Here is an 18,627-nt window from a genome sequence, read left to right as displayed (position 1 = left end):
ATAGCTAGCAGCTGGAGGTGATGGGCCAGGCCCGACTGAAGTGTGACAGAGCTAACAGCATAGGGGTGATGGGGCAGACTGGGTTACAGAGGTGACCCACTTTCACCTCCGTCACTACATAAAGGAACCATCAGGGAGATGTGAGAAAGCTGAAGGATCTGTCGTAAAGCATTATTTAGCGATGAGAATTGTAAAGTGGATGATGCAAACAAGTTTAGATTGCAAATAATGGCAGTGAGCAAAATCCTTCGAAGGACCAAAAAACAGGGCTAATTTTTCTTGTTATTGAAATGTTTTGTAACCGTTTTGGGTTTGTTGTTTTCCCATATTAAGTCTTGATCTATGACTTCACATTACTTCATAATGGCTGTCTGTGTGTACGGTCATCTGAAACAGAATCACTTCCTGTTCGTTCAGCAACATGCTGCCTAACGAGTGCGGCCCATCCTCACGCCTGCTTTGACTAACACATCCTGACAGCTCAAGATGTCGCCACCATGGCTACTGTATTGTCTAGACTCTTGATCAACCTTCTAGTCAGTCTGGATTCATGCACCGCTGAGCTGATGACCCTCAAAGACAGAAATATGCTCAAATTGAAGTTTGGCACATGCATTTTTAAAATCAAATCTCTTTCCCTTGTACACATTCAGTGTTACTATACTCCTCCAATTATTTGCCAGACTATCCAAACCTTCCAGAAATACTAATTTTCTTGCAGTGGTTTTGGAACACATTTGACAACACAATCATGTTATCACCACTACCACACACGGTCCCATTCTGGGGTGGAGCAGGTGTTCCTCCACCCCCCTAATCATTCTGTTAGAGTGCAGTTTCGGCTATCGAACAGTCAGTGCCAACAGCTCTCGAGGGAAGAGCACCTGATGGAGGACAGCTTGTAGAATAACTAGATGTGGCCAAATGAAATGGATTGACTGACTGTATGGGGGGACTGTTACTTTAAAAATGTGTTGCACCCACATTTCTTATAAATGTGACAATCTCTTCTCATCCACAAATCCTTATTGTTGTTGTTTTTTATGGATATCCATAGTAGTTCCCTCTGGCTGATTTTTATTTCTTTTTGGTAACTGTAGAGATCGGTGACATCTGTCTTGCTTTTCTTTGCTATTCATACTCTGCTGTATGGCTTGAAAGGTAACAAGTTAATATGGTGTGATAGCAATAAATTTTATATCATGAAACCAGCAAATCATAGATAGTCGATTAATCCCAAAGTAAACCAGTGTATCTAGTAGAACAGTAATACATGATTTGTCCAATCATGAGAAATACTTACTGTGACAATGATGTACAAAGTGAGCAACTAGAGAAAGTTCAAACTGTGTGCACTCAGTAAACAGTTTAAACATGTACACAATCCAGTGGTGCAAGAAGTAGCTACCGATGTCACCATCACCATCATCACTGTTAGTGTAATCAGTGTGAAGCCCAGGAATTTTTCCCATCATACAATAGACTGTATGTAGGTCTGTGTATGTGATGATGGTGATGGAGGGGAATGTCAGCATTTGGCAGGACATTGGTCATGGCCTCAGACGTTTTACTTTACCTCTTTTGTGCCGTGTCTTACTGTTTTTACTTTTATTTCTGCGGCATTGCAATAAAGATGCGTGTAGTCATGTTATTGTCTATAAGATGTTTGAAGGAAAGTTTCTTTAGATTTTATATGTGGTAAAAGAGGAGAGAGAGTCTCTGTTTATCCATTCCCTACTTTAATTTTCAAAGGTTTTGAAATGAGACACAAAAATAACCAAACTTACCAGTGGTTTGTGGTTAAGATAATGGAATGGCTGGTGAACTAATCTTGTCGACCAAAGCTCATAAGTATTTTTGTTAACATGGGTAGTCAAACATCCAAGCAGCTCATATTTCCACTTACTGTGGGATTTTCAGGTTTGAGGTGAAACACCACACAAAGTGACTCAAGTACACTCAAACAACAATGAGTAAAGACGAGTACATCTTACGTCTTGAATGTTCATTGGACCCCCCATCCCTTAATGGCAGGGTGGAGGTGGCAGAACAATGGAATAGAGAGCATGACTCACAGCTTAATGAGATGGACTAAAGACGAGGACTTCTCACTCACTCTTACTCTTTTGGGAGTCGGGGGTCAGGGGTTGCTATGGGTTGTTCAACTGTAAAATGGGTTAAGGCTCGGTTTCTCATGAAAGCAGCGCTGTCTGCCTCAATCTCCCTCCGCTTTATCCTGTTTGTGTCCAATTGAATGAGTGCATGTCGGTTTTTTTCCCCTCCACTCCTTCACTCCGAATTTAAAAGATGGAGCAGTCCAATCCACATCCTTGGTCCACATCTTTTTAGAAATTCAATCAGTTAGGAGATGAAGGAGGTGAAGGGTAATCAGTGGGTAACAGAAATCTGTGTATCTAGCAGATGGAGACCTCTCAGCTTGTTAAATACCTAATAGGTAGTGGCTGGCTAGTGATTGGTTTAAAAGCTTTTGCATCATGTATAACCAATGTTTAATGCAGTCATCTCTGACAAATGCTGTAGTTAAATCTGTGCTCTGTGGTGCAGTTTTATTCATTTGTTCGTTTTGTTCTTGCTTGAATGTGTTCAACCAATAGATATTTTTCATACATTTATACGTAAAGTTGTGATTTTCTGTTCAGACATTGAAGATGTTCTGGTTTGTCTCATTTCAAATCTTCAGTTATGTCAGATGAGTTTACAACATGAGAGCTACCTTAGAATTGGAGTGCTGTCGTTAGAATATAAGCTGAGGCTGAGAGTTTCCAGGGTGTCTGTTTTGTGTTGGTGTACAGCTGCTGTTTGCTTGATAAATTGTTGTAATTGATAATCTGGTCAGGTTAATAGTGTTGGTCTGAGCTGAGATGGCTTTTCATTTGGGAGTTAGTCATGAACAGCAGGGTTCATTTCAGGAGGGATCAGGTGTTAGCAACTCTCACAGCCCCATGTGTGTAAAATTGAGTTTGACTTAATGTGTTGATTATTGCGTTAGAACAGCCAGATAATCATTGGGCTCCACAGAGGCATTCATTCATTCATTCATTAACCAAACGTGTCAAATGTGCAGGAGGAGGGAGATGCAGTGTCGGATTGGTTGGCATTATGTTCAAAGAATCAATCAGTCATTCTGTCTGTGTTTGTCAATCAATGGGCTACCATTTGCTCCTGGTGTGTGTGTGTGTGTGTGTGTGTGTGTGTGTGTGTGTGTGTGTGTGTGTGTGTGTGTGTGTGTGTGTATGTGTGTGTGTGTGCGTGTGTGTGTGTGCGTGTGTGTGCGCGCGCATGTGTGGTTTGAGCCTGCTGCTGCTCCCCATTGACAAGGGGAGGGAGCCCCCTAGAGGTAGAGTTTGAGGATGGCACCTTGTGACCCCATGGTGAGAAGCGATCATGGTCGACACATCTGAATTATGAATAAGAAGAGGAGCTCATGGTGTGTTTGTATGAATGGAGTGTAACTACAGCTATTGAATGACAATGATGAATGGTTCAGTGCGATCCGTTAATTGGTGGGCAATATTAATAATTGATTAGGAGGCTAAAACCTGGCTTTTCTTTATGTTGACTACATGCATATGTCCATCAACGAAGGCATGATGAACAATATAATATGAATATAACTGTTTGGCGTAGTGTAGACATTAATAAACTACAGGCTGTTGAGACCAGTTCAAAAAAAATGCAATGATGGCGGTGGATCTCATAAAGAAATCAGACAGAGAACAAATATAATCTGGATTCTATTTGCCCCAGCAAGTGTTTTTGCCCTCTTCCCTAACTTCAGTCAGTGCAAACTTGTGCTTTTAGTAAGTAATACATCTAATTGTGTTGTAGTGCAGGATGATCTAGAAGCACTTGGTGCCTACTCCAGCTACAAGTCTAATGTAAACTGTTTGGACTGTTTGTAGGAGAAAACAATCAATGTTTTTATCCCTTCTTTTGGTGCACAGAAAACGGTGTCTGTTTTTATTTTGCAAGTTTTACTGCTGTGCACGATGTGTATTTGTACCAGTTTTTTTTTACACAATCATGAAATCCAATGATCCAAAAAAGATAGTAGAGATTTATCAGTAAAAAAAACTGATGACATACTTTTGAAAGAAAACAGTAATGAAAAATGAAAGTGGATGCTCTGGTCAGTGTGCTATATGCTCATTAGGGCAGATCAGAGTATAGCGTCCTGACCAGCTCAGTCACTGTGTGTGACTTCAGCTTTTCATCATGGAGCCCTGCCCGCTCTCCTTGTCCTGCCTCCTCCTCAGCTACAGGCTCCTTTATGGGCCCAATCAGCTGGAGGCTCCATTAAGCCTTAGGAAGCAAAGCAAAGCTTCTGTCCCCCCCACAGACACTGATTGTATGAGGACAGAGAATACCAAAGTGGGGGGGAGAAAGTGATTTTAAGTACCTCTTTAAATCTGTCTTTTTAATGAGTTGTCTTGTCTCCATGGCAACATCTCTTATTTTGAGTGTTTCCCCTCCACATGCTTCGGTAGATTAGCATTTAAAACAGGAAAATAAGGGAAAATATGGCAGAACAAGTGAGGCTGCAAACATTTGCTGATGGTTTACGTGAAGCTTGTTAGTTTGTGACAGAAACTGTATTTGTATTTGTTAAACTTATAAAACCACTAGCAAGTTCGTAGACAGTCATACACAGTTGTGCTAGCTGTTGGATATTTCCACCACAAGGTGGCGATGTAAGACAGACCAAGTGAGGGACTCAGTCAGCAGGTGGCTCCATGTGCTTTTAGTCTCACTGGTCTAAAGCTGATGGGTATGTACCAGTAGAGAAAGAACTTCACAGCACGCATGAGAACACTTTAGTGTTTGATTGAATTGATTAGATCTGCAATTATTCTACCCATGAATTAATTACCCATCAGACAGAACACAACACATTTATTTGCACCAAAATGAGACTAATGTGGTGCCATGAGGAATTTGATTTGAAGTAATGGGGGTCCCAAATCTTGGTAATATTTGATCAGGGAGCCGGTCCTGGTTCCCTTGGGTCCCGTTAGGAGGGAGGGAGGGGGGCTGATTGTGTTCAAGATAGATCTGCTCTCTCTATTAATGTTTGCATCCCTTCATTATGGCTCAGATGGGACAGAGAAGGGGGAGGGTCAGCTGGACAGAGAGACAGGGGAGGGGAGGGGGCGGCTTACCAAGAAAAGAAGTTTGGGGGGGGGGGTGAGTTTGGATTTCTGATTTTTTTCCCCCAGACAAGGTCTTAGCGCAGGATTATCAATGGAGGAAACAAGGTTTCTCTCTCTCTCTCTCTCTCTCTCTCTCTCTCTCTCTCTCTCTCTCTCTCTCTCTCTCTCTCTCTCTCTCTCTCTCTCTCTCTCTCTCTCTCTCTCTCTCTCTCTCTCTCTCTCTCTCTCTCTCTCTCTCTCTCTCTCTCTCTCTCTCTCTCTCTCTCTCTCTCTCTCTCTCTCTCTCTCTCTCTCTCTCTCTCTCTCACCACTTTAAAATGCTTGTCTGAGCCATAGTAATCTATGGGTGTCACACTGTGCAGATGTGTTTTACCGATGACACCGATCCGTCAGATTAATCCTCAAGACGTATGCAACCTCCTCCAGAGAAGACATTCTCATGACACTGAAGGGACACATTACTACAATTTAATATCTTTATAATAGTACTGATCTGCAGTGCACTGCCGTCACGTCTGGAGCTTCCTCCGCCTCACGCCCTAAGCCAGCTGGGATACACTCCAGCTCCCTGTGACAGAAGATAAAGCGGTGATTAGAAGACGGATGGATTGATAATAGTTCTGATCTGAGTACAGTCCAGCTCATCAGTCAACAACCTACCACATCATGATGGTGATGATCTTGTGATATTATCATTATTCTGTCAGGTTAAGGGGTAGGAAACCCCTGCCTCCACTGAGGGCGTCAGTGTGGACACTGTGGACTACAAGTACTTATGGGTCCACATTGATGACAGACTGGACAGACTGATCCGCAGGGCTGGTGACGTTGTTGGGACAAAGTTGGACTCTCTGACGGTGGAGTTAGATGAGTTCCATCTGCTGTACAGAACACTGATGGGACACAGGAGTTCATTTAGTCGAGCGATGACCCTTCCTAAATACATGACGGCACCTGCCAGTGGCCTGAAACTGTACGACTCCTCACTCTGACAGTCAGACGGTGAGGAGGAGGAGGAACAACCTGGACACTGATCGTTATGGACACCCTTACATTTACCTTCTTTTATCTTTTCTGATATTTTCTCATATTCCGATAGCAAAGACAGGCAGAAACGTTTCTGCTCCATCTCATTGCCCATGTGATAGGAAAAGGAAGTATCTGCATTAAGGTGGTTAAATACTGACAGTCGGTTGGTTATTCAACGCTACAGGCCTCATGAACCAAGTCCAGTCATGCGTGTGAGGAAATGTGTTGGTTAATAACAACGATCGATCCGATGAGTTCACATCCGACTTCAGATCTAACCTCTGGACTGTCCTCCTGCCTCCAGGCTGATGGTCTTGCTCACTTCTTAACTTGGCATCAGTGGTCATTGATTGTTGATTGGATGGTTTATTGTTACAGCTCCCCCCCTCCCCTTCCTCAATGACCTACTGTTGCTGATGGGGATTGAGGTTAGATGTGGGTCAAATTACGTAGAGTCAGCAACGCTTGAGCGCTGAAACATTGTAGTTCATATGGCTTTAACCCACTTCCCAATGGCGACCCCGTGTCTGACACACACACACACACACACACACACACACACACACACACACACACACACAAACACACACACACACACACACACACACACACACACACACACACACACACACACACACACACACACAAACCCCAGGTGGCTTGTTGCTTTGTGCCCCTTGAGCAACTGGAGGCACTTAACCTAAATGAACTCAGTGTGTCTTTAAGTCTCTGTCTGAATCAGAGGAGACCCTCTCCCCTTAGAGGGCTGAAGCGACGTGCTGCTTCAGAACCTACCCATGATGTTCAGTAGCGTGCATTAACTACAAAAAGCTATTTCTGAAGAAATGTCAGGTTTACAGTCTGTGTGGAAATTGCACTGAGGGCTTCAAAGAAGAACACTATAAAGTACAGAAGATGTGGAACGTTTTACGATTCGTTGAAAGACAATGCTAAACTCAAGGCAGAGGGTGACTGGCTGAAACTCAGACGTGAAAGATGTTTTGTTGGTTATTCACCTTTATGTTGAGTGTTGGCTGAAAGCCTACAGTTTATAATGTGCAATGAAATATTGGGGTTAATCAACCCGAAAGCAATTCATGTAATGTTCCAGATGTTAGCAGCTGCTTGCTGCCAATGCTCAGGATATATTCCCCTTTTAAATTAAACCAATTGTATGGTTTGTGTGGTGCTATCATCAACACACACTCAGAAAACACTGTGGATTAACTAGTACAGTGTATCACATCTGTGTGCCTATGTTAGATTTATGGCATTTGTGTTTAGTTAATTATAAAATTGGATTAATGATCATGTGCTGCTAAAGACGAAAGAGAACACACACTTACACACACATACACACACATACATACACACAGAGGCATGCAGGAGCGTTAAGAGAACCCTGATGTGAAAATGTAGGTCAGGAAAGCAGCATGCTAGCCAACATAATGCTGTGTGTGTGTGTGTACTGGCATCCCTCCACGGATGTGTGTGTGGTCATATTAAGTTATGTGAGGTTACATGCCTGTATGCATATTGACTATAGGCACATGCAGATGTATACTATATTATATGTTTGTGGGTCAATAGCAAAACAAAGGCAGAGAAGATAAAGGATATCAGGATGCATTGTAGAAAACGAGACATCACTGAAGTTATGGATCACGATGTGTGATCTGGTCTATTATCAAAATGCAGTAGACTGTAGAAACAGCTGCAGGCACACACTTACATATAAAAGCCTGCATAGTGTTGCTGTCTTCTGTTCTGGGTTTGAATGCACAGATCCGGTGAGACGCACTAATCACACCTCATGGTTATCAATACAGCGGCTCCTCTGAGGATTCTTTGGGGCGTCAGAAGGACCGGGAGTCAGTTTGAGCGGAGACAGTGTGGCTGGATGGTAATGGCTCTTAATGTAGTCTGGAGACTGCCAGGGTTCTGCCTGTCTTCATGTTACACAGCCAGAGACTCAGTCCAGCTCTCCACTGGGAAATCATTTCACGATGGCACGTCAGACTCGTGTTGCAGCTGCATGGTCCAGATTTAGAAAAACAATAGCTTTATTGAACAGTCGCATGCTAAGAACATTATACCGGACGTTTTCACGCATGAACTTAAATATGGGAGAAATCAAATTTCAAGCCGATGACGGCAGTAAATGACAAGTCTGAAATGAGGAAAATTAAAAAGAAAATTTGTTATGCACAGTGTTGTTACAATCCAGCCAGCTAACTTTTAATTGTAGAGAAAGATAATTCTGTTTGACGTCAAAATGATGAACATAAAAATCTAATTGTGTTATTCCTAAAGATTTCTCTTTGATTCAAACTCCAAACACCTGGAAAATAATGCACTGGATTTTTGTCATCCAGCTTAGAAACTTTCCAGTTTCCGACAGGCGCCTGTTTTGACTTGCTGTCCCGCTACCTTCATGGGGGTCGACACACCCACGGGGTTAAACTGCTTTGGATCTAAAACACTGTTGCCGGGGGAAACAGGATTGACTACAAATCCATCTTGACGGGAAATAAAGCGCCTCAAGTTAGCAACAAAACTCAGCCACTCAGCCCACTCATAAAATAACATTTAACTACCAGCTACTTGTGCATTCACATTCAAGAGGAGCCCACATCTCAGGCTGCTGAAGCTGACTTTGGCCCATGAAGAGTTGTTCATGAATTTAAAGGAACGACTGGTTGTAGCTTTTGCTCACAAGTTGATACTCCTTCTTTGAGCGACTACAACGCTTGCAGTGTATGACTGTCAAACAGCAATGCATTGTGGGTGTCAACACATCCAGCAAATACAGTATTTTCTGCACTATAAGGCGTTCCTAAAAGCCTTTAATTTTCTCAAAAACTGACAAGTGCGCCTTATAATCCGGTGTGCCTTATATATGGAGAAAAAAAAGGTTTTAAAACAGGCCATTCATTGAGGATGCGCCTTATAGTCCAGTGCGCCTTATAGTGCAGACAATACTGTACTCCTGTGCTCCTTTCCCTTACACCCTGGCTTGAGTTTCAGAGGCGGCCGGTACCGCTTGCCCAGGTCAACCACCAGGGGAGGGAAAATGAGGCATGAAGGCCAGGCCTGCTGCGCCTTTGTGTGTGTTTATGAGTGTGTGATATCTGTTCGTAGGCAGTCTACACTAATGGATGGTTTTGAATTCACACTCCACTTGTGTCTCTCCTGACTTCAGCTCCTCTCCCTCCCTCCTTCCCTCCCTCTTCCAGCTAGCCTTTATCTCTTGCTTCTTTTGTTCGGCTCACCGTGGCCTTTGTGTCCGGCATTGATGCTCAGCAAAATGGTTCTGCCGCTTTCGCCACATCACACAAATTTGATCCGAACTTTGCCTCTCTCTTCTCATGTACGCTTTTGCCAGCAACTTCATTTTTCTCCAACATTACTCATGAATATTTTGAAGCTCTGTTTCTCAGTTCAGGATTTGCTTTTACGCATGCACATGCCCGTAAAGCCGAAAACACACAAATCAGAGGCTGATTACGTTGTCGCCGATGCGTTCATTCTTAGGGCAGACTTTGCGGAGCGTCACCCAGGCTTGGAGGGTTTCCCATGGACCACAAAGGAGGAACAGCCTATAGAGGGAGGCCCCCCTGCCTTTCACTGAGAAGAATAACCAGCATTCACAAGGACACACTCACAAAGTGCAGTGGTTTTAATTGTTGATCAGAGTTCACGTTGAATCTCCTCAGTTAAACCTGATCCAATATGAACAGCAAACGTCGATTTGCACTGTCCTGCAACTGCACACAAACACAGAAAACATTTCACTCTAATGACATGTGAGCCTTGAAATACATCTGTCCCCTCTATGAGCTGTTTCAGTCCGTCTGTATTCTACATGTGATCAGATGAACGTCTGATTGGTCCATTCAGAGCCACAACAGACGGACATCCTGACTGTTGATGCCTCTGATGTTAAAGAAGGACGGTTCTATCGGCTTTCTGGTTTGAATGATCTGAATGTGTGTGAAGGCAAGTCATTGTGTGTGTGTGTGTGTGTGTGTGTGTGTGTGTGTGTGTGTGTGTGTGTGTGTGTGTGTGTGTGTGTGTGTGTGTGTGTGTGTGTGTGTGTGTGTGTGTGTGTAGTTATTCAATGTTTTGGGGTTGTGACATATCGGCTGTGTGTGTGTGATCGAATCCCCGCTGCTTCGATAGAGTAGGTCAGACAGAAGACCGGAGGTGGGGTGGGGGGGTATTGGCGTTACCCAATAATCTCTGTCTGCTGAACAGACACACGAGAAATCTCTCCAGTCCTCCCACTCATTTCGAGAGTGGGTTTGGTGTATTTGGGTGGGTTGTGTGGTGAACACTATTGGGGTTGTGACACACAAAAAACCCAATGTCACACAGTTACACAAACACAGTTGTTCAAGTCATTTGTGCCAAAGATCTAAACTTAAATATGTAAAATCAACAAGACGAGGATATTTCCACAGAGGTAGAGCTTGTGCATCATCCAGGTGGAGGTTATGGATCAAACAGTTGTAGTTTCCTTCACCACCTCCACACAATCCTGTAGTGAAACGTTTGTGATGCAGAGAGACAGTTATTATGTGTGGGAACGTTACCCTATGCTGAAATCATTAGTTTCACAGGTTGTTTATTCAGCTTAGCCCCTCCATCACTTCGTGTGTGTGTGTGTGTGTGTGTGTGTGTGATGATTGACTGAGAGTTGTGTTTATTCAGGAGTTTGAAGGTTAACTTTGCTTCACTGCCTATTATGAGAGCTGTAGACTTGTTTGATTTTAGTCCATGTTTACTTTCTCCTGACCAATCATCAGAGTTTATTCCTTTATAATTCTAGAACTCACTTGTGCATTTACTGTAAATGCAATGTGATTACGTGGGATAAACAATATATTAAATGGAAACAGTAAGAAAATTCAAAGCAGTTCTAGAAGTCTTTAAATGGGTTATAAAGCTATCTTGCCGTTTTACCAAATCCTGCTCACTCTTTTCTGATATATTATTCATGCTGTACTCAGAGCAAATCTTAGTATTCAGATTCCCATTGACCCCTGATGCTACTCTTTCATTCAGAGGTGAACAGAATGGGGGATGGGGTAGCATGTGAAAGCATGTGGGTCTGTGTAATAAATGATAGATTCTCATTCACAGAAAGAGAGAGAAGGGAAGGTGAAAGAGAAAAATATGTATCCTTTTTTTTTGTGTTGAAGTTCAGTTTCAGATTTTGTTTGTTTTTATCTAAACATGAAATACTAATAGGAGTTTATTAGCAAATAGATAAATTTATGTGCTGCATCTTTTGTTTTCATACATAAATCATGAAAGGCTTTTTACTTCATTAGGCTAAATTCAGCCTCATTGGTCTTGTTGGTTACTTGATATCCTGGGTTTGGAATAAATACATATTCTATTGATTTAATTTATTTTTATTTGAAATTTTGTGAAAAAGGAAAAAGTATTTAAGAGCATGTGTTCCTATTAAAAATAGTCTGTGCCTGGTTTTCCTCACAGGGAAGTTGTAGATAGAGGTGTGGATCAATACAGACTAGATTACAGCCACAACCATGAGTGCATTCTTGTCTGAAGAAAGGAGAGAAGAGAGAGGAAGATGGGATGAAGAGAGGAAGATGAAAGAGAGGCAGAGAGGTTTGACGTTAGCGGATCAGATAGAGTTGACAGGTTTTAGAGGTAGCTTAGCTCTCCCTCCTTAAGTCCAATTAGAAAAATAAAAGCTAGAACCCTGTCAGAAATGGGAGGTGTGTGTCTTTGTAGATATTAGATTCAGTCTCTCAGGGAAAGAACGGATGTTTAATGGATGATAGAGAAAATGTGTGTGTTTTGGCGTGTGACAGATGGAGGGGAAACAGACTTGTGTGTGGAATGAAAAAAAGAAAGCAAGTGTATGTATGAGAGAATATACTGTATGCTGCCAGTTGCCTCTGCCAGTTTGACTGGAGATCCAGACAGTGTGAAAACTGAACAGAGCAGCCCGAGGAGGGAAGAGCGACGAGCTTTTCATCCATCTCATTCCTTGTTAATTTTTCACATCACTCCATTTTTTGTCTCTCACTCCAGGGTTCACTGCTGTTTCAGGTGTCTGTGACTAATTCTTATCACAGTTTTGCTACAGGCCATTATGTGAATGAGCATGTGTTGAGAGTTTGTGGTTGAATTGTAACCATTTCTTGATAGTCTCTTTACTTATGTCCTATCTAAATAATTAAACAGCTAGATACCTTCAACACTACTTCTTAATCATGTTCCTAATACTGTAATCCCTGATGTTAGTCTTGTTAAAACTCCTGAGTGTGCGCGGATGAAAGATTGATATTGTTTGGGCTGGGGTCGTGGTGGGGGGGGTAGCGGAAGGACGTATGGGTGAATGGTTAGATAGCCCTAATCCTAGAGGTGGCCTAGATTAGAGGTACGCCTTCAGCTGACAGAGTTGTTGACCTGTCTGTCATGTTGTGTGTGTGTGTGTGTGTATGTGTGTGTGTGTGTGTGCACTCGTGTGTGTGTATTAAAAATGTCCAGAGAACAATAGGCTCTTTCAGTGATGCTCTTTGGGATCATGTCTGCATGAATGATGCTAATACAGTACGCGTGCCAGACGTTGAGGCACACAAGCCAAACACACTGAGTGTGTAGAATGACATGACTGACATGCTGACCGGAGATAAACACTCATAAAGGAGGTAATAAGCTGTCTGTCTGGTTAAATTCATTACTTACCTGGGTTTCAAACTGGTGCTTGCAAATAGTTCAAATCCCTTTTATTCTGATGTGATCTGTTGGTCCGTGTGTGTTATATGTAGTTTATTAAGTTATGTCTGGACCTGTCTGCAAGGAAACTGTTCAGTGTGGACACATGACCGTTGATAAAAGTCTGATACCAGTTAAACGCTTAACTATGTCACTAAGACACGTTGGCAGATCCATAAAGACAAAAATAGTCACAGATACTGTGAATGTTCAGTTTGCAGTCACCTGGTGGTCGTCTGTGTATGACTGTAACCACATTTCTATATCACTCTAGTTCTTCCAGAGATTAGCATAGCAGTGAAGACCCTCCTCTAAAGCTGGCAGTGCTTCAGAAAACAGTAAAGTGACTCAATCTGGCCACATCTACCTTCCATCCTTTGTTCAGACTGTTAGGAACTCTGTCGGAGTGCCGAAGGCCAACTTTGAAGCCATTTCCATTTCTTTTTCTGTTTTGAGCGAGCCGCTAACTGGTTGTGGGTCATACCCGTAACAGAAGCTCACACCCGGGTCTGTCAGATTAGGATTGTCAGTACCTCTGTTGTCTCCTCAAAACAGGAACAGCTCACCTTTACTGACTGATTGAAGTATTCCTTTACATTGCAGGTCACCTCCAGATGTGCATTATATATTCCATGCCTGTTTGAATTATCTTGTTTGAATTTGTTATTTTGTTTCCAAGAATCACCCAGAAAAATGAGATGGTACGTCTCAAAGGGTCTCTGTAATAAGGGGTTTTATTTTACCATAGCAACTTTAATACACAACTGTGACGCATCAACCCTGTGTTTGAACAGGATGTGTGAAAGGAGCTTCTGAGGTTCAGATGACCACAGCATGGAGGGAGGGGGCGGGATGAGAGGGGAACCTTTTACCCACAAATTCAAGGATCATTTGCTGTCTCATTAAAACTCCTGTTGCCACCCCCCCACCCCCACTGCTACACGCACCCTCCCTCATTGCCACACACCCCCTTCCTCACTGCCACACACCCGTTCCCTCCCCCCTTCATCCATTTACGCTGAAAGAAATACGGACGCAGAGGGAAGAGCAGCGTTGCCCTCTTAAGTGTGTGTGTTTGGGTGTGCGTGTGTGTGTTTGCATGTGTTGTAAAGTGTGTGTGATAGATTATGAGCAGGTTGAACAATGGGAGGATTGTGTGTGTTCTATATTCATGTGGTACAGTCTAAGTGGCAATAGACTGTACCACAGGGAACGATCAGAGTGAGGAAGAGGAGTTGATGGAAATCATCTGAAAAAGGAAATGGGTTTTTGGGGGGGGAAATTAGGAGAAAACTTCACCATCAGAAACAATATCTAGTTCCTCTGTAATATTGTGTTGTTTTACAAATCTTAAAATTATAACATAGGATTGAAAAAGATGACAAAACAGATGGTTTTAACTCTTCATCAGGGGTAGTTGTGCTCTCTTGTGGAGAGACCCAATCCACAGAAGTCTCAGGGAGGTGAAAACTGGCATCACGCTGATTTCTCCTGCCGGAGATGAGTAGAATGAATGAAATTGATGAGAGAAGTATGCAATGGGACGTGACCCATCCTTCACACAGATAGCATGAGTGTCCTTTTTGTTGTAGCAAACCGTGTGTAACTTTGGGATGTGTGGAAACGTGCAGAGGGAGCGAGAGAATAGCACATGATGAGAACTGAAGGGAGAGGCAGCCAAAACGCCTTGGTAACCAAAGCACAGAGGAACAGAGGGGCCGGTCCAACACTCCTCCTGCTGTGTGTGTGTGTGTGTGTGTGGTGGGGGAGTGGTGTAGTGTGTGTATAGAAAGGGAGATGGGCTCATTGTCATCACAGTAGACGCTCAGTCACTCGCCACGCTCCCATGTAGTGAGAATGTGAGTGGAGGAGAACCAACACTCCTTTTCCCCATCTCGTCTGCCCGTCCAGGATTTGTTGTTGTTGTTTTGTTGTTTTTAGGGGGATTTTTTTCTGAAATTTTTTGTAAGCAGCAGAAACACAGTTAAGTGGAATAATGGTGTTTATCGGGACCTCGTTAAAATCCGTGATTAAATACTTCAAAAGGAAGGGTAAGAAACGTTTCCTCTTGTCTTCAGTGACCAGTAATGTATCAAGTAAAGAGTTAATCTGGGTCTGTGATGTTTTACGTTTTTGTGAGACAACATGTGAAGGAATAGTACAGCTTCTGGTTTCCAGCTAAACATTTAACTAAAGCATGTCAAAAGAAAACCCTAAAATATGTGTATCTAATGTTAAAACAACTAAGGCTTGCTCTGCTCAGCTCACGATCAGTCCTCTGTTGCACCGTTACCTGGTAACCAGCAGGTCGAATTTACAGCCTCAAACTAAACTAACTACATGACCAACGGTGTTTGTAAAGGTCACAGCTGGTAGTACTTCAAACACTCGGTGCTCTATTAGAGGAGCACATCAACCCTTTTCTTCATTTTGAGACACTTTTTTTAAAATGTTTATTTAGTTCAAAGTGATTTGAGCTGTTAGATTCGTCTCTGTGCTACAGCATGCATACAGAAGATTATGTCCAGGAGGATTAGTTAATGCTCAGGCCTATTATTTTATCAGAGCCTGACTGTATATTAAGCATGAGAGGACTTTTAACAAAGACTTGTTTCATGCGGGACAAGCTGCTTGTCTGGGCTGTAATCTCAGGTGTATTTATAGCGTCTGTGTTTTGCAGTCAAGGCTGAAGTGACACTGTTAATCATTAGCTTAGTGTTTTTGTACTTCTCACATCTCAACTTGCCAGCTCACATGTCTGCACTTTACCCAGCAGTTCAGAGCGTAATTAACGGCATGCTGAGAGCTGGTACCCTCAGCTTCATCAATCATGAGAGCACAAATGTTTTAGATGTAGAAAAACAATAATTAAACAAAAGGAGGGTCTAATATAAATAAACTAAACGGCAAGATGAGAGGCATATCGTCACATTTTTATTGATAATGTTGTGCTTCTGAATCTTTTTCAAGTGATTTTATTGCAAATTAAATCCCAACCTGAACTGATTGAAGCATTGACTGTCCTTACACAACACAGCTTGTTGAATTAACCCTGAAAGTCGATGCTGTATTGGCTGGGGACCACCAGGATCAACAAAGATGATGTCAATGAGATTTGATCACCGTTATTGATTATAACAGCCAATAACTTTGGTGTGTGTACTGTATGTGTGTGTTTTTCTTTGCACTTATGCACAGATGCATTTTCCAGCAATGGTTCGGCCGTGCAGCCTGTCGCTGTCTTTCAGAGTTTTTCAGGAGCTTGTTTGCTCTCAGTCTGTTATTGTGTGCAGAGAGTTGGCATGTCAATGGACAGAGGGATTAGCAGACTTCTTAAAGACTTTCGCGCCACAACACCGTGTGTGTGTGTGTGTGTGTGTGTGTGTGTGTGTGTGTGTGTGTGTGTGTGTGTGTGTGTGTGTGTGTGTGTGTGTGTGTGTGTGTTGGTGTGTTGAGGGGTATTGTGTTGCTAAAAAACCTGATGTGGAGACTGATGCAAAGAGAACAATGCAGTCTTTGTGTCCATAGTCTCCATGCCCTTGGTCTCTACCTCTATAGCCTGCCTGGTGCCTATTCAAACCCCTGTGTTGTTGGAGGGTGAGGGAGTTTTACCTGGTCAGAGTGTGTGTGGAAGAAATTTACAAATGTTTTACATGTAATACTGAGTAAATGATTAAAAGATGTAGTTATGTACGGCAGAGTGCCAACTCATAGGTTTGTTGGTGAATTAGCTTTAACTGCAGACCTTCACATGAACCTTGGCATTACAAGGTTTGACTGCACTGTGTGTGTTGGTGTTTGGTGCAAATTTGTGTGCTTCACTCTCATGCAAAGCTGTTGTCCAGACCCGTCGTCAGGGTTTTTTTTCTCATGAGTAGACACCATTTAGTACGAATCACTCACCCCCACAGTACACACATGTGATGCACCTTTAGTGTTTTCATTGACTTCTTTTTCTTCTCCGTTTGGCTTTGCCCTTCAGGGGTTGCCACAGCATATCAGTTGCCTCCACCTAACCCTGTCTTCTGCATACTCTTCTCTCACACCAACTACCTTCATGTCCTCTTTCACTACATCCATGAACCTCCTCTTTGGTCTTCCTCTAGGCCTCCTGCCTACAAGAAGACCACAATGTTTTCATTGACTCTTATGCTCGATGTTTCTGGGTACACTTCACTTCTTCTAGTTATAGAACACTGGCATTCATCGTGAACACACACTGAAGTGCTGGTGTGATGTGGTGGGCTGGTTCAGTTTGAACACATCAAAAGGAAGAGAAAAAGAGAGGTATTAAATCGGACACTATTAAAGTTCAAAGTTTAAAGCCTCAAAGTCATCAAAGTTCAAAGTCAGCTTTGAACTTTGATCTTTAAAGCCTCACCTGTCACCTACAAATCAGAGCTGTCTCACTTCCTCAGTTGGACCTGGTCCCATGACTCTAGGGGCCTTCTCTCATCACCTGACAAACATATTCACACTTCATGAGCATCATGCTAACGCTCATTAGCATCTGTGAAATATCACACACAGGTATGGAGGAGAAGTGTGCTGGTGCCCATTTTTAAGAACAAGGGAGATATGCAGAGTTGTGGCAACTACAAAGGAATAAAGCTGATGAGCCATACAATGAAGGTATGGGAAAGAGTAGTTGAAGCTAGACTAAGGGCAGAAGTGAGCATTTGTGAGCAGCAGTATGGTTTCATGCCAAAAAAATGTACAACAAATGCAGTATTTTCTTTGAGGATGTTGATAGAGAAATACAGAGAATGCCAGAGGGAGCTGGATTGTGTTTTTGGCTCAGATGGGCAAATGTGGTAAGGCTAACTGTTGGAGGCTCTTCGCTTGTTCATGTGCACGTTTAATAATTTTAATATTTTCAACTCTTTGTGATGACGGGGCTTCAAAGTGTTTCACAAATGCAATATTTGAGGGCATTTCACTGCATGAACAGCATGTACTACAAGTTGGTCCAAATGTAGAAGTCCCGTTTTGCAGCTTGGTGCTAAAAGCAGAAGTTGAATGCTTGGTGATATCTGTTCATTTCTTGGGGTGGCAGTGGCTCAGCGGTAGAGCAGATGCCTCATAGACGGATCGCCCATCGGCGGATCGAGTCCCGCTCCCGCCATGATGCCACCAGGAGTGTGAGCTGACAGTGGGAGGTGTCAGCTCACCTCCCAGCCACTGCCAAGGCGCCCTTGAGCAAGGCGCTGTCCCCCCTACAAGCCGCTCAAATTGCGGCGCGTTCCGAAGCCGCTGCCCGTCACTCTGCCTCCCTGATGTGTGTAGTGATGTGATTGTACTAACTGCATGCTTACAGGCCCCCTTGTGTGCCTGTGTGTTCAGGGGCCCTGTAGACTTGTCAAACTAACCGAGTGACTTTGTAATTTCCCCCTGAGGGATCAACAAAGTATACTTCTTCTTCTTCTTCTTGTGAGTGTCTTCCCTCAGGATTACAGTCGTAAACTCTTCCATGGATGTTATCTGACAATTGCTTCCTTCCTACTTTCTGTTGATGTGTACTTCCTCTGTGTATTGTGTGGCCTAATGTCTCAGATAAGTGTCATGTTAATGTGGAGTCTGACACCTTGACTCAAAGTGACACCCTGACTTCCTTTTTCCCATCGACTTTCAACGAATTTCTTTAGTAACTAGTATACCAGTATCCTGTGCT

The 18,627-nt window shown here is 43.0% G+C and overlaps 1 protein-coding gene across 9 annotated transcripts in view; it reads left to right on the top strand.

Annotated features, from left to right (window-relative positions):
- Positions 1–18,627, top strand: part of nhsl1b (NHS-like 1b) — an 88,604-nt gene that overhangs the window by 49,783 nt on the left and 20,194 nt on the right. For 2 of the 9 annotated variants that reach the window (XM_068341839.1, XM_068341838.1), the window contains exon 1: positions 14,803–15,007. The exons of the other annotated variants lie outside the window; for them this stretch is intronic. In XM_068341839.1, coding sequence (XP_068197940.1) covers positions 14,953–15,007 — 55 coding nt within the window. In that variant the 5' untranslated portion in view covers positions 14,803–14,952. Of the gene's footprint in view, positions 1–14,802; positions 15,008–18,627 lie in introns of those variants that run through there. 9 annotated transcript variants of the gene reach the window in all.

This window comes from Antennarius striatus, chromosome 19 (assembly GCF_040054535.1).
Source record: "Antennarius striatus isolate MH-2024 chromosome 19, ASM4005453v1, whole genome shotgun sequence".
Classification (NCBI taxonomy): Eukaryota; Metazoa; Chordata; class Actinopteri; order Lophiiformes; family Antennariidae; genus Antennarius; species Antennarius striatus.
The sequence above is the reverse complement of the archived record's forward strand: the minus strand, read 5'-3'. Positions and strand labels throughout refer to the sequence as shown.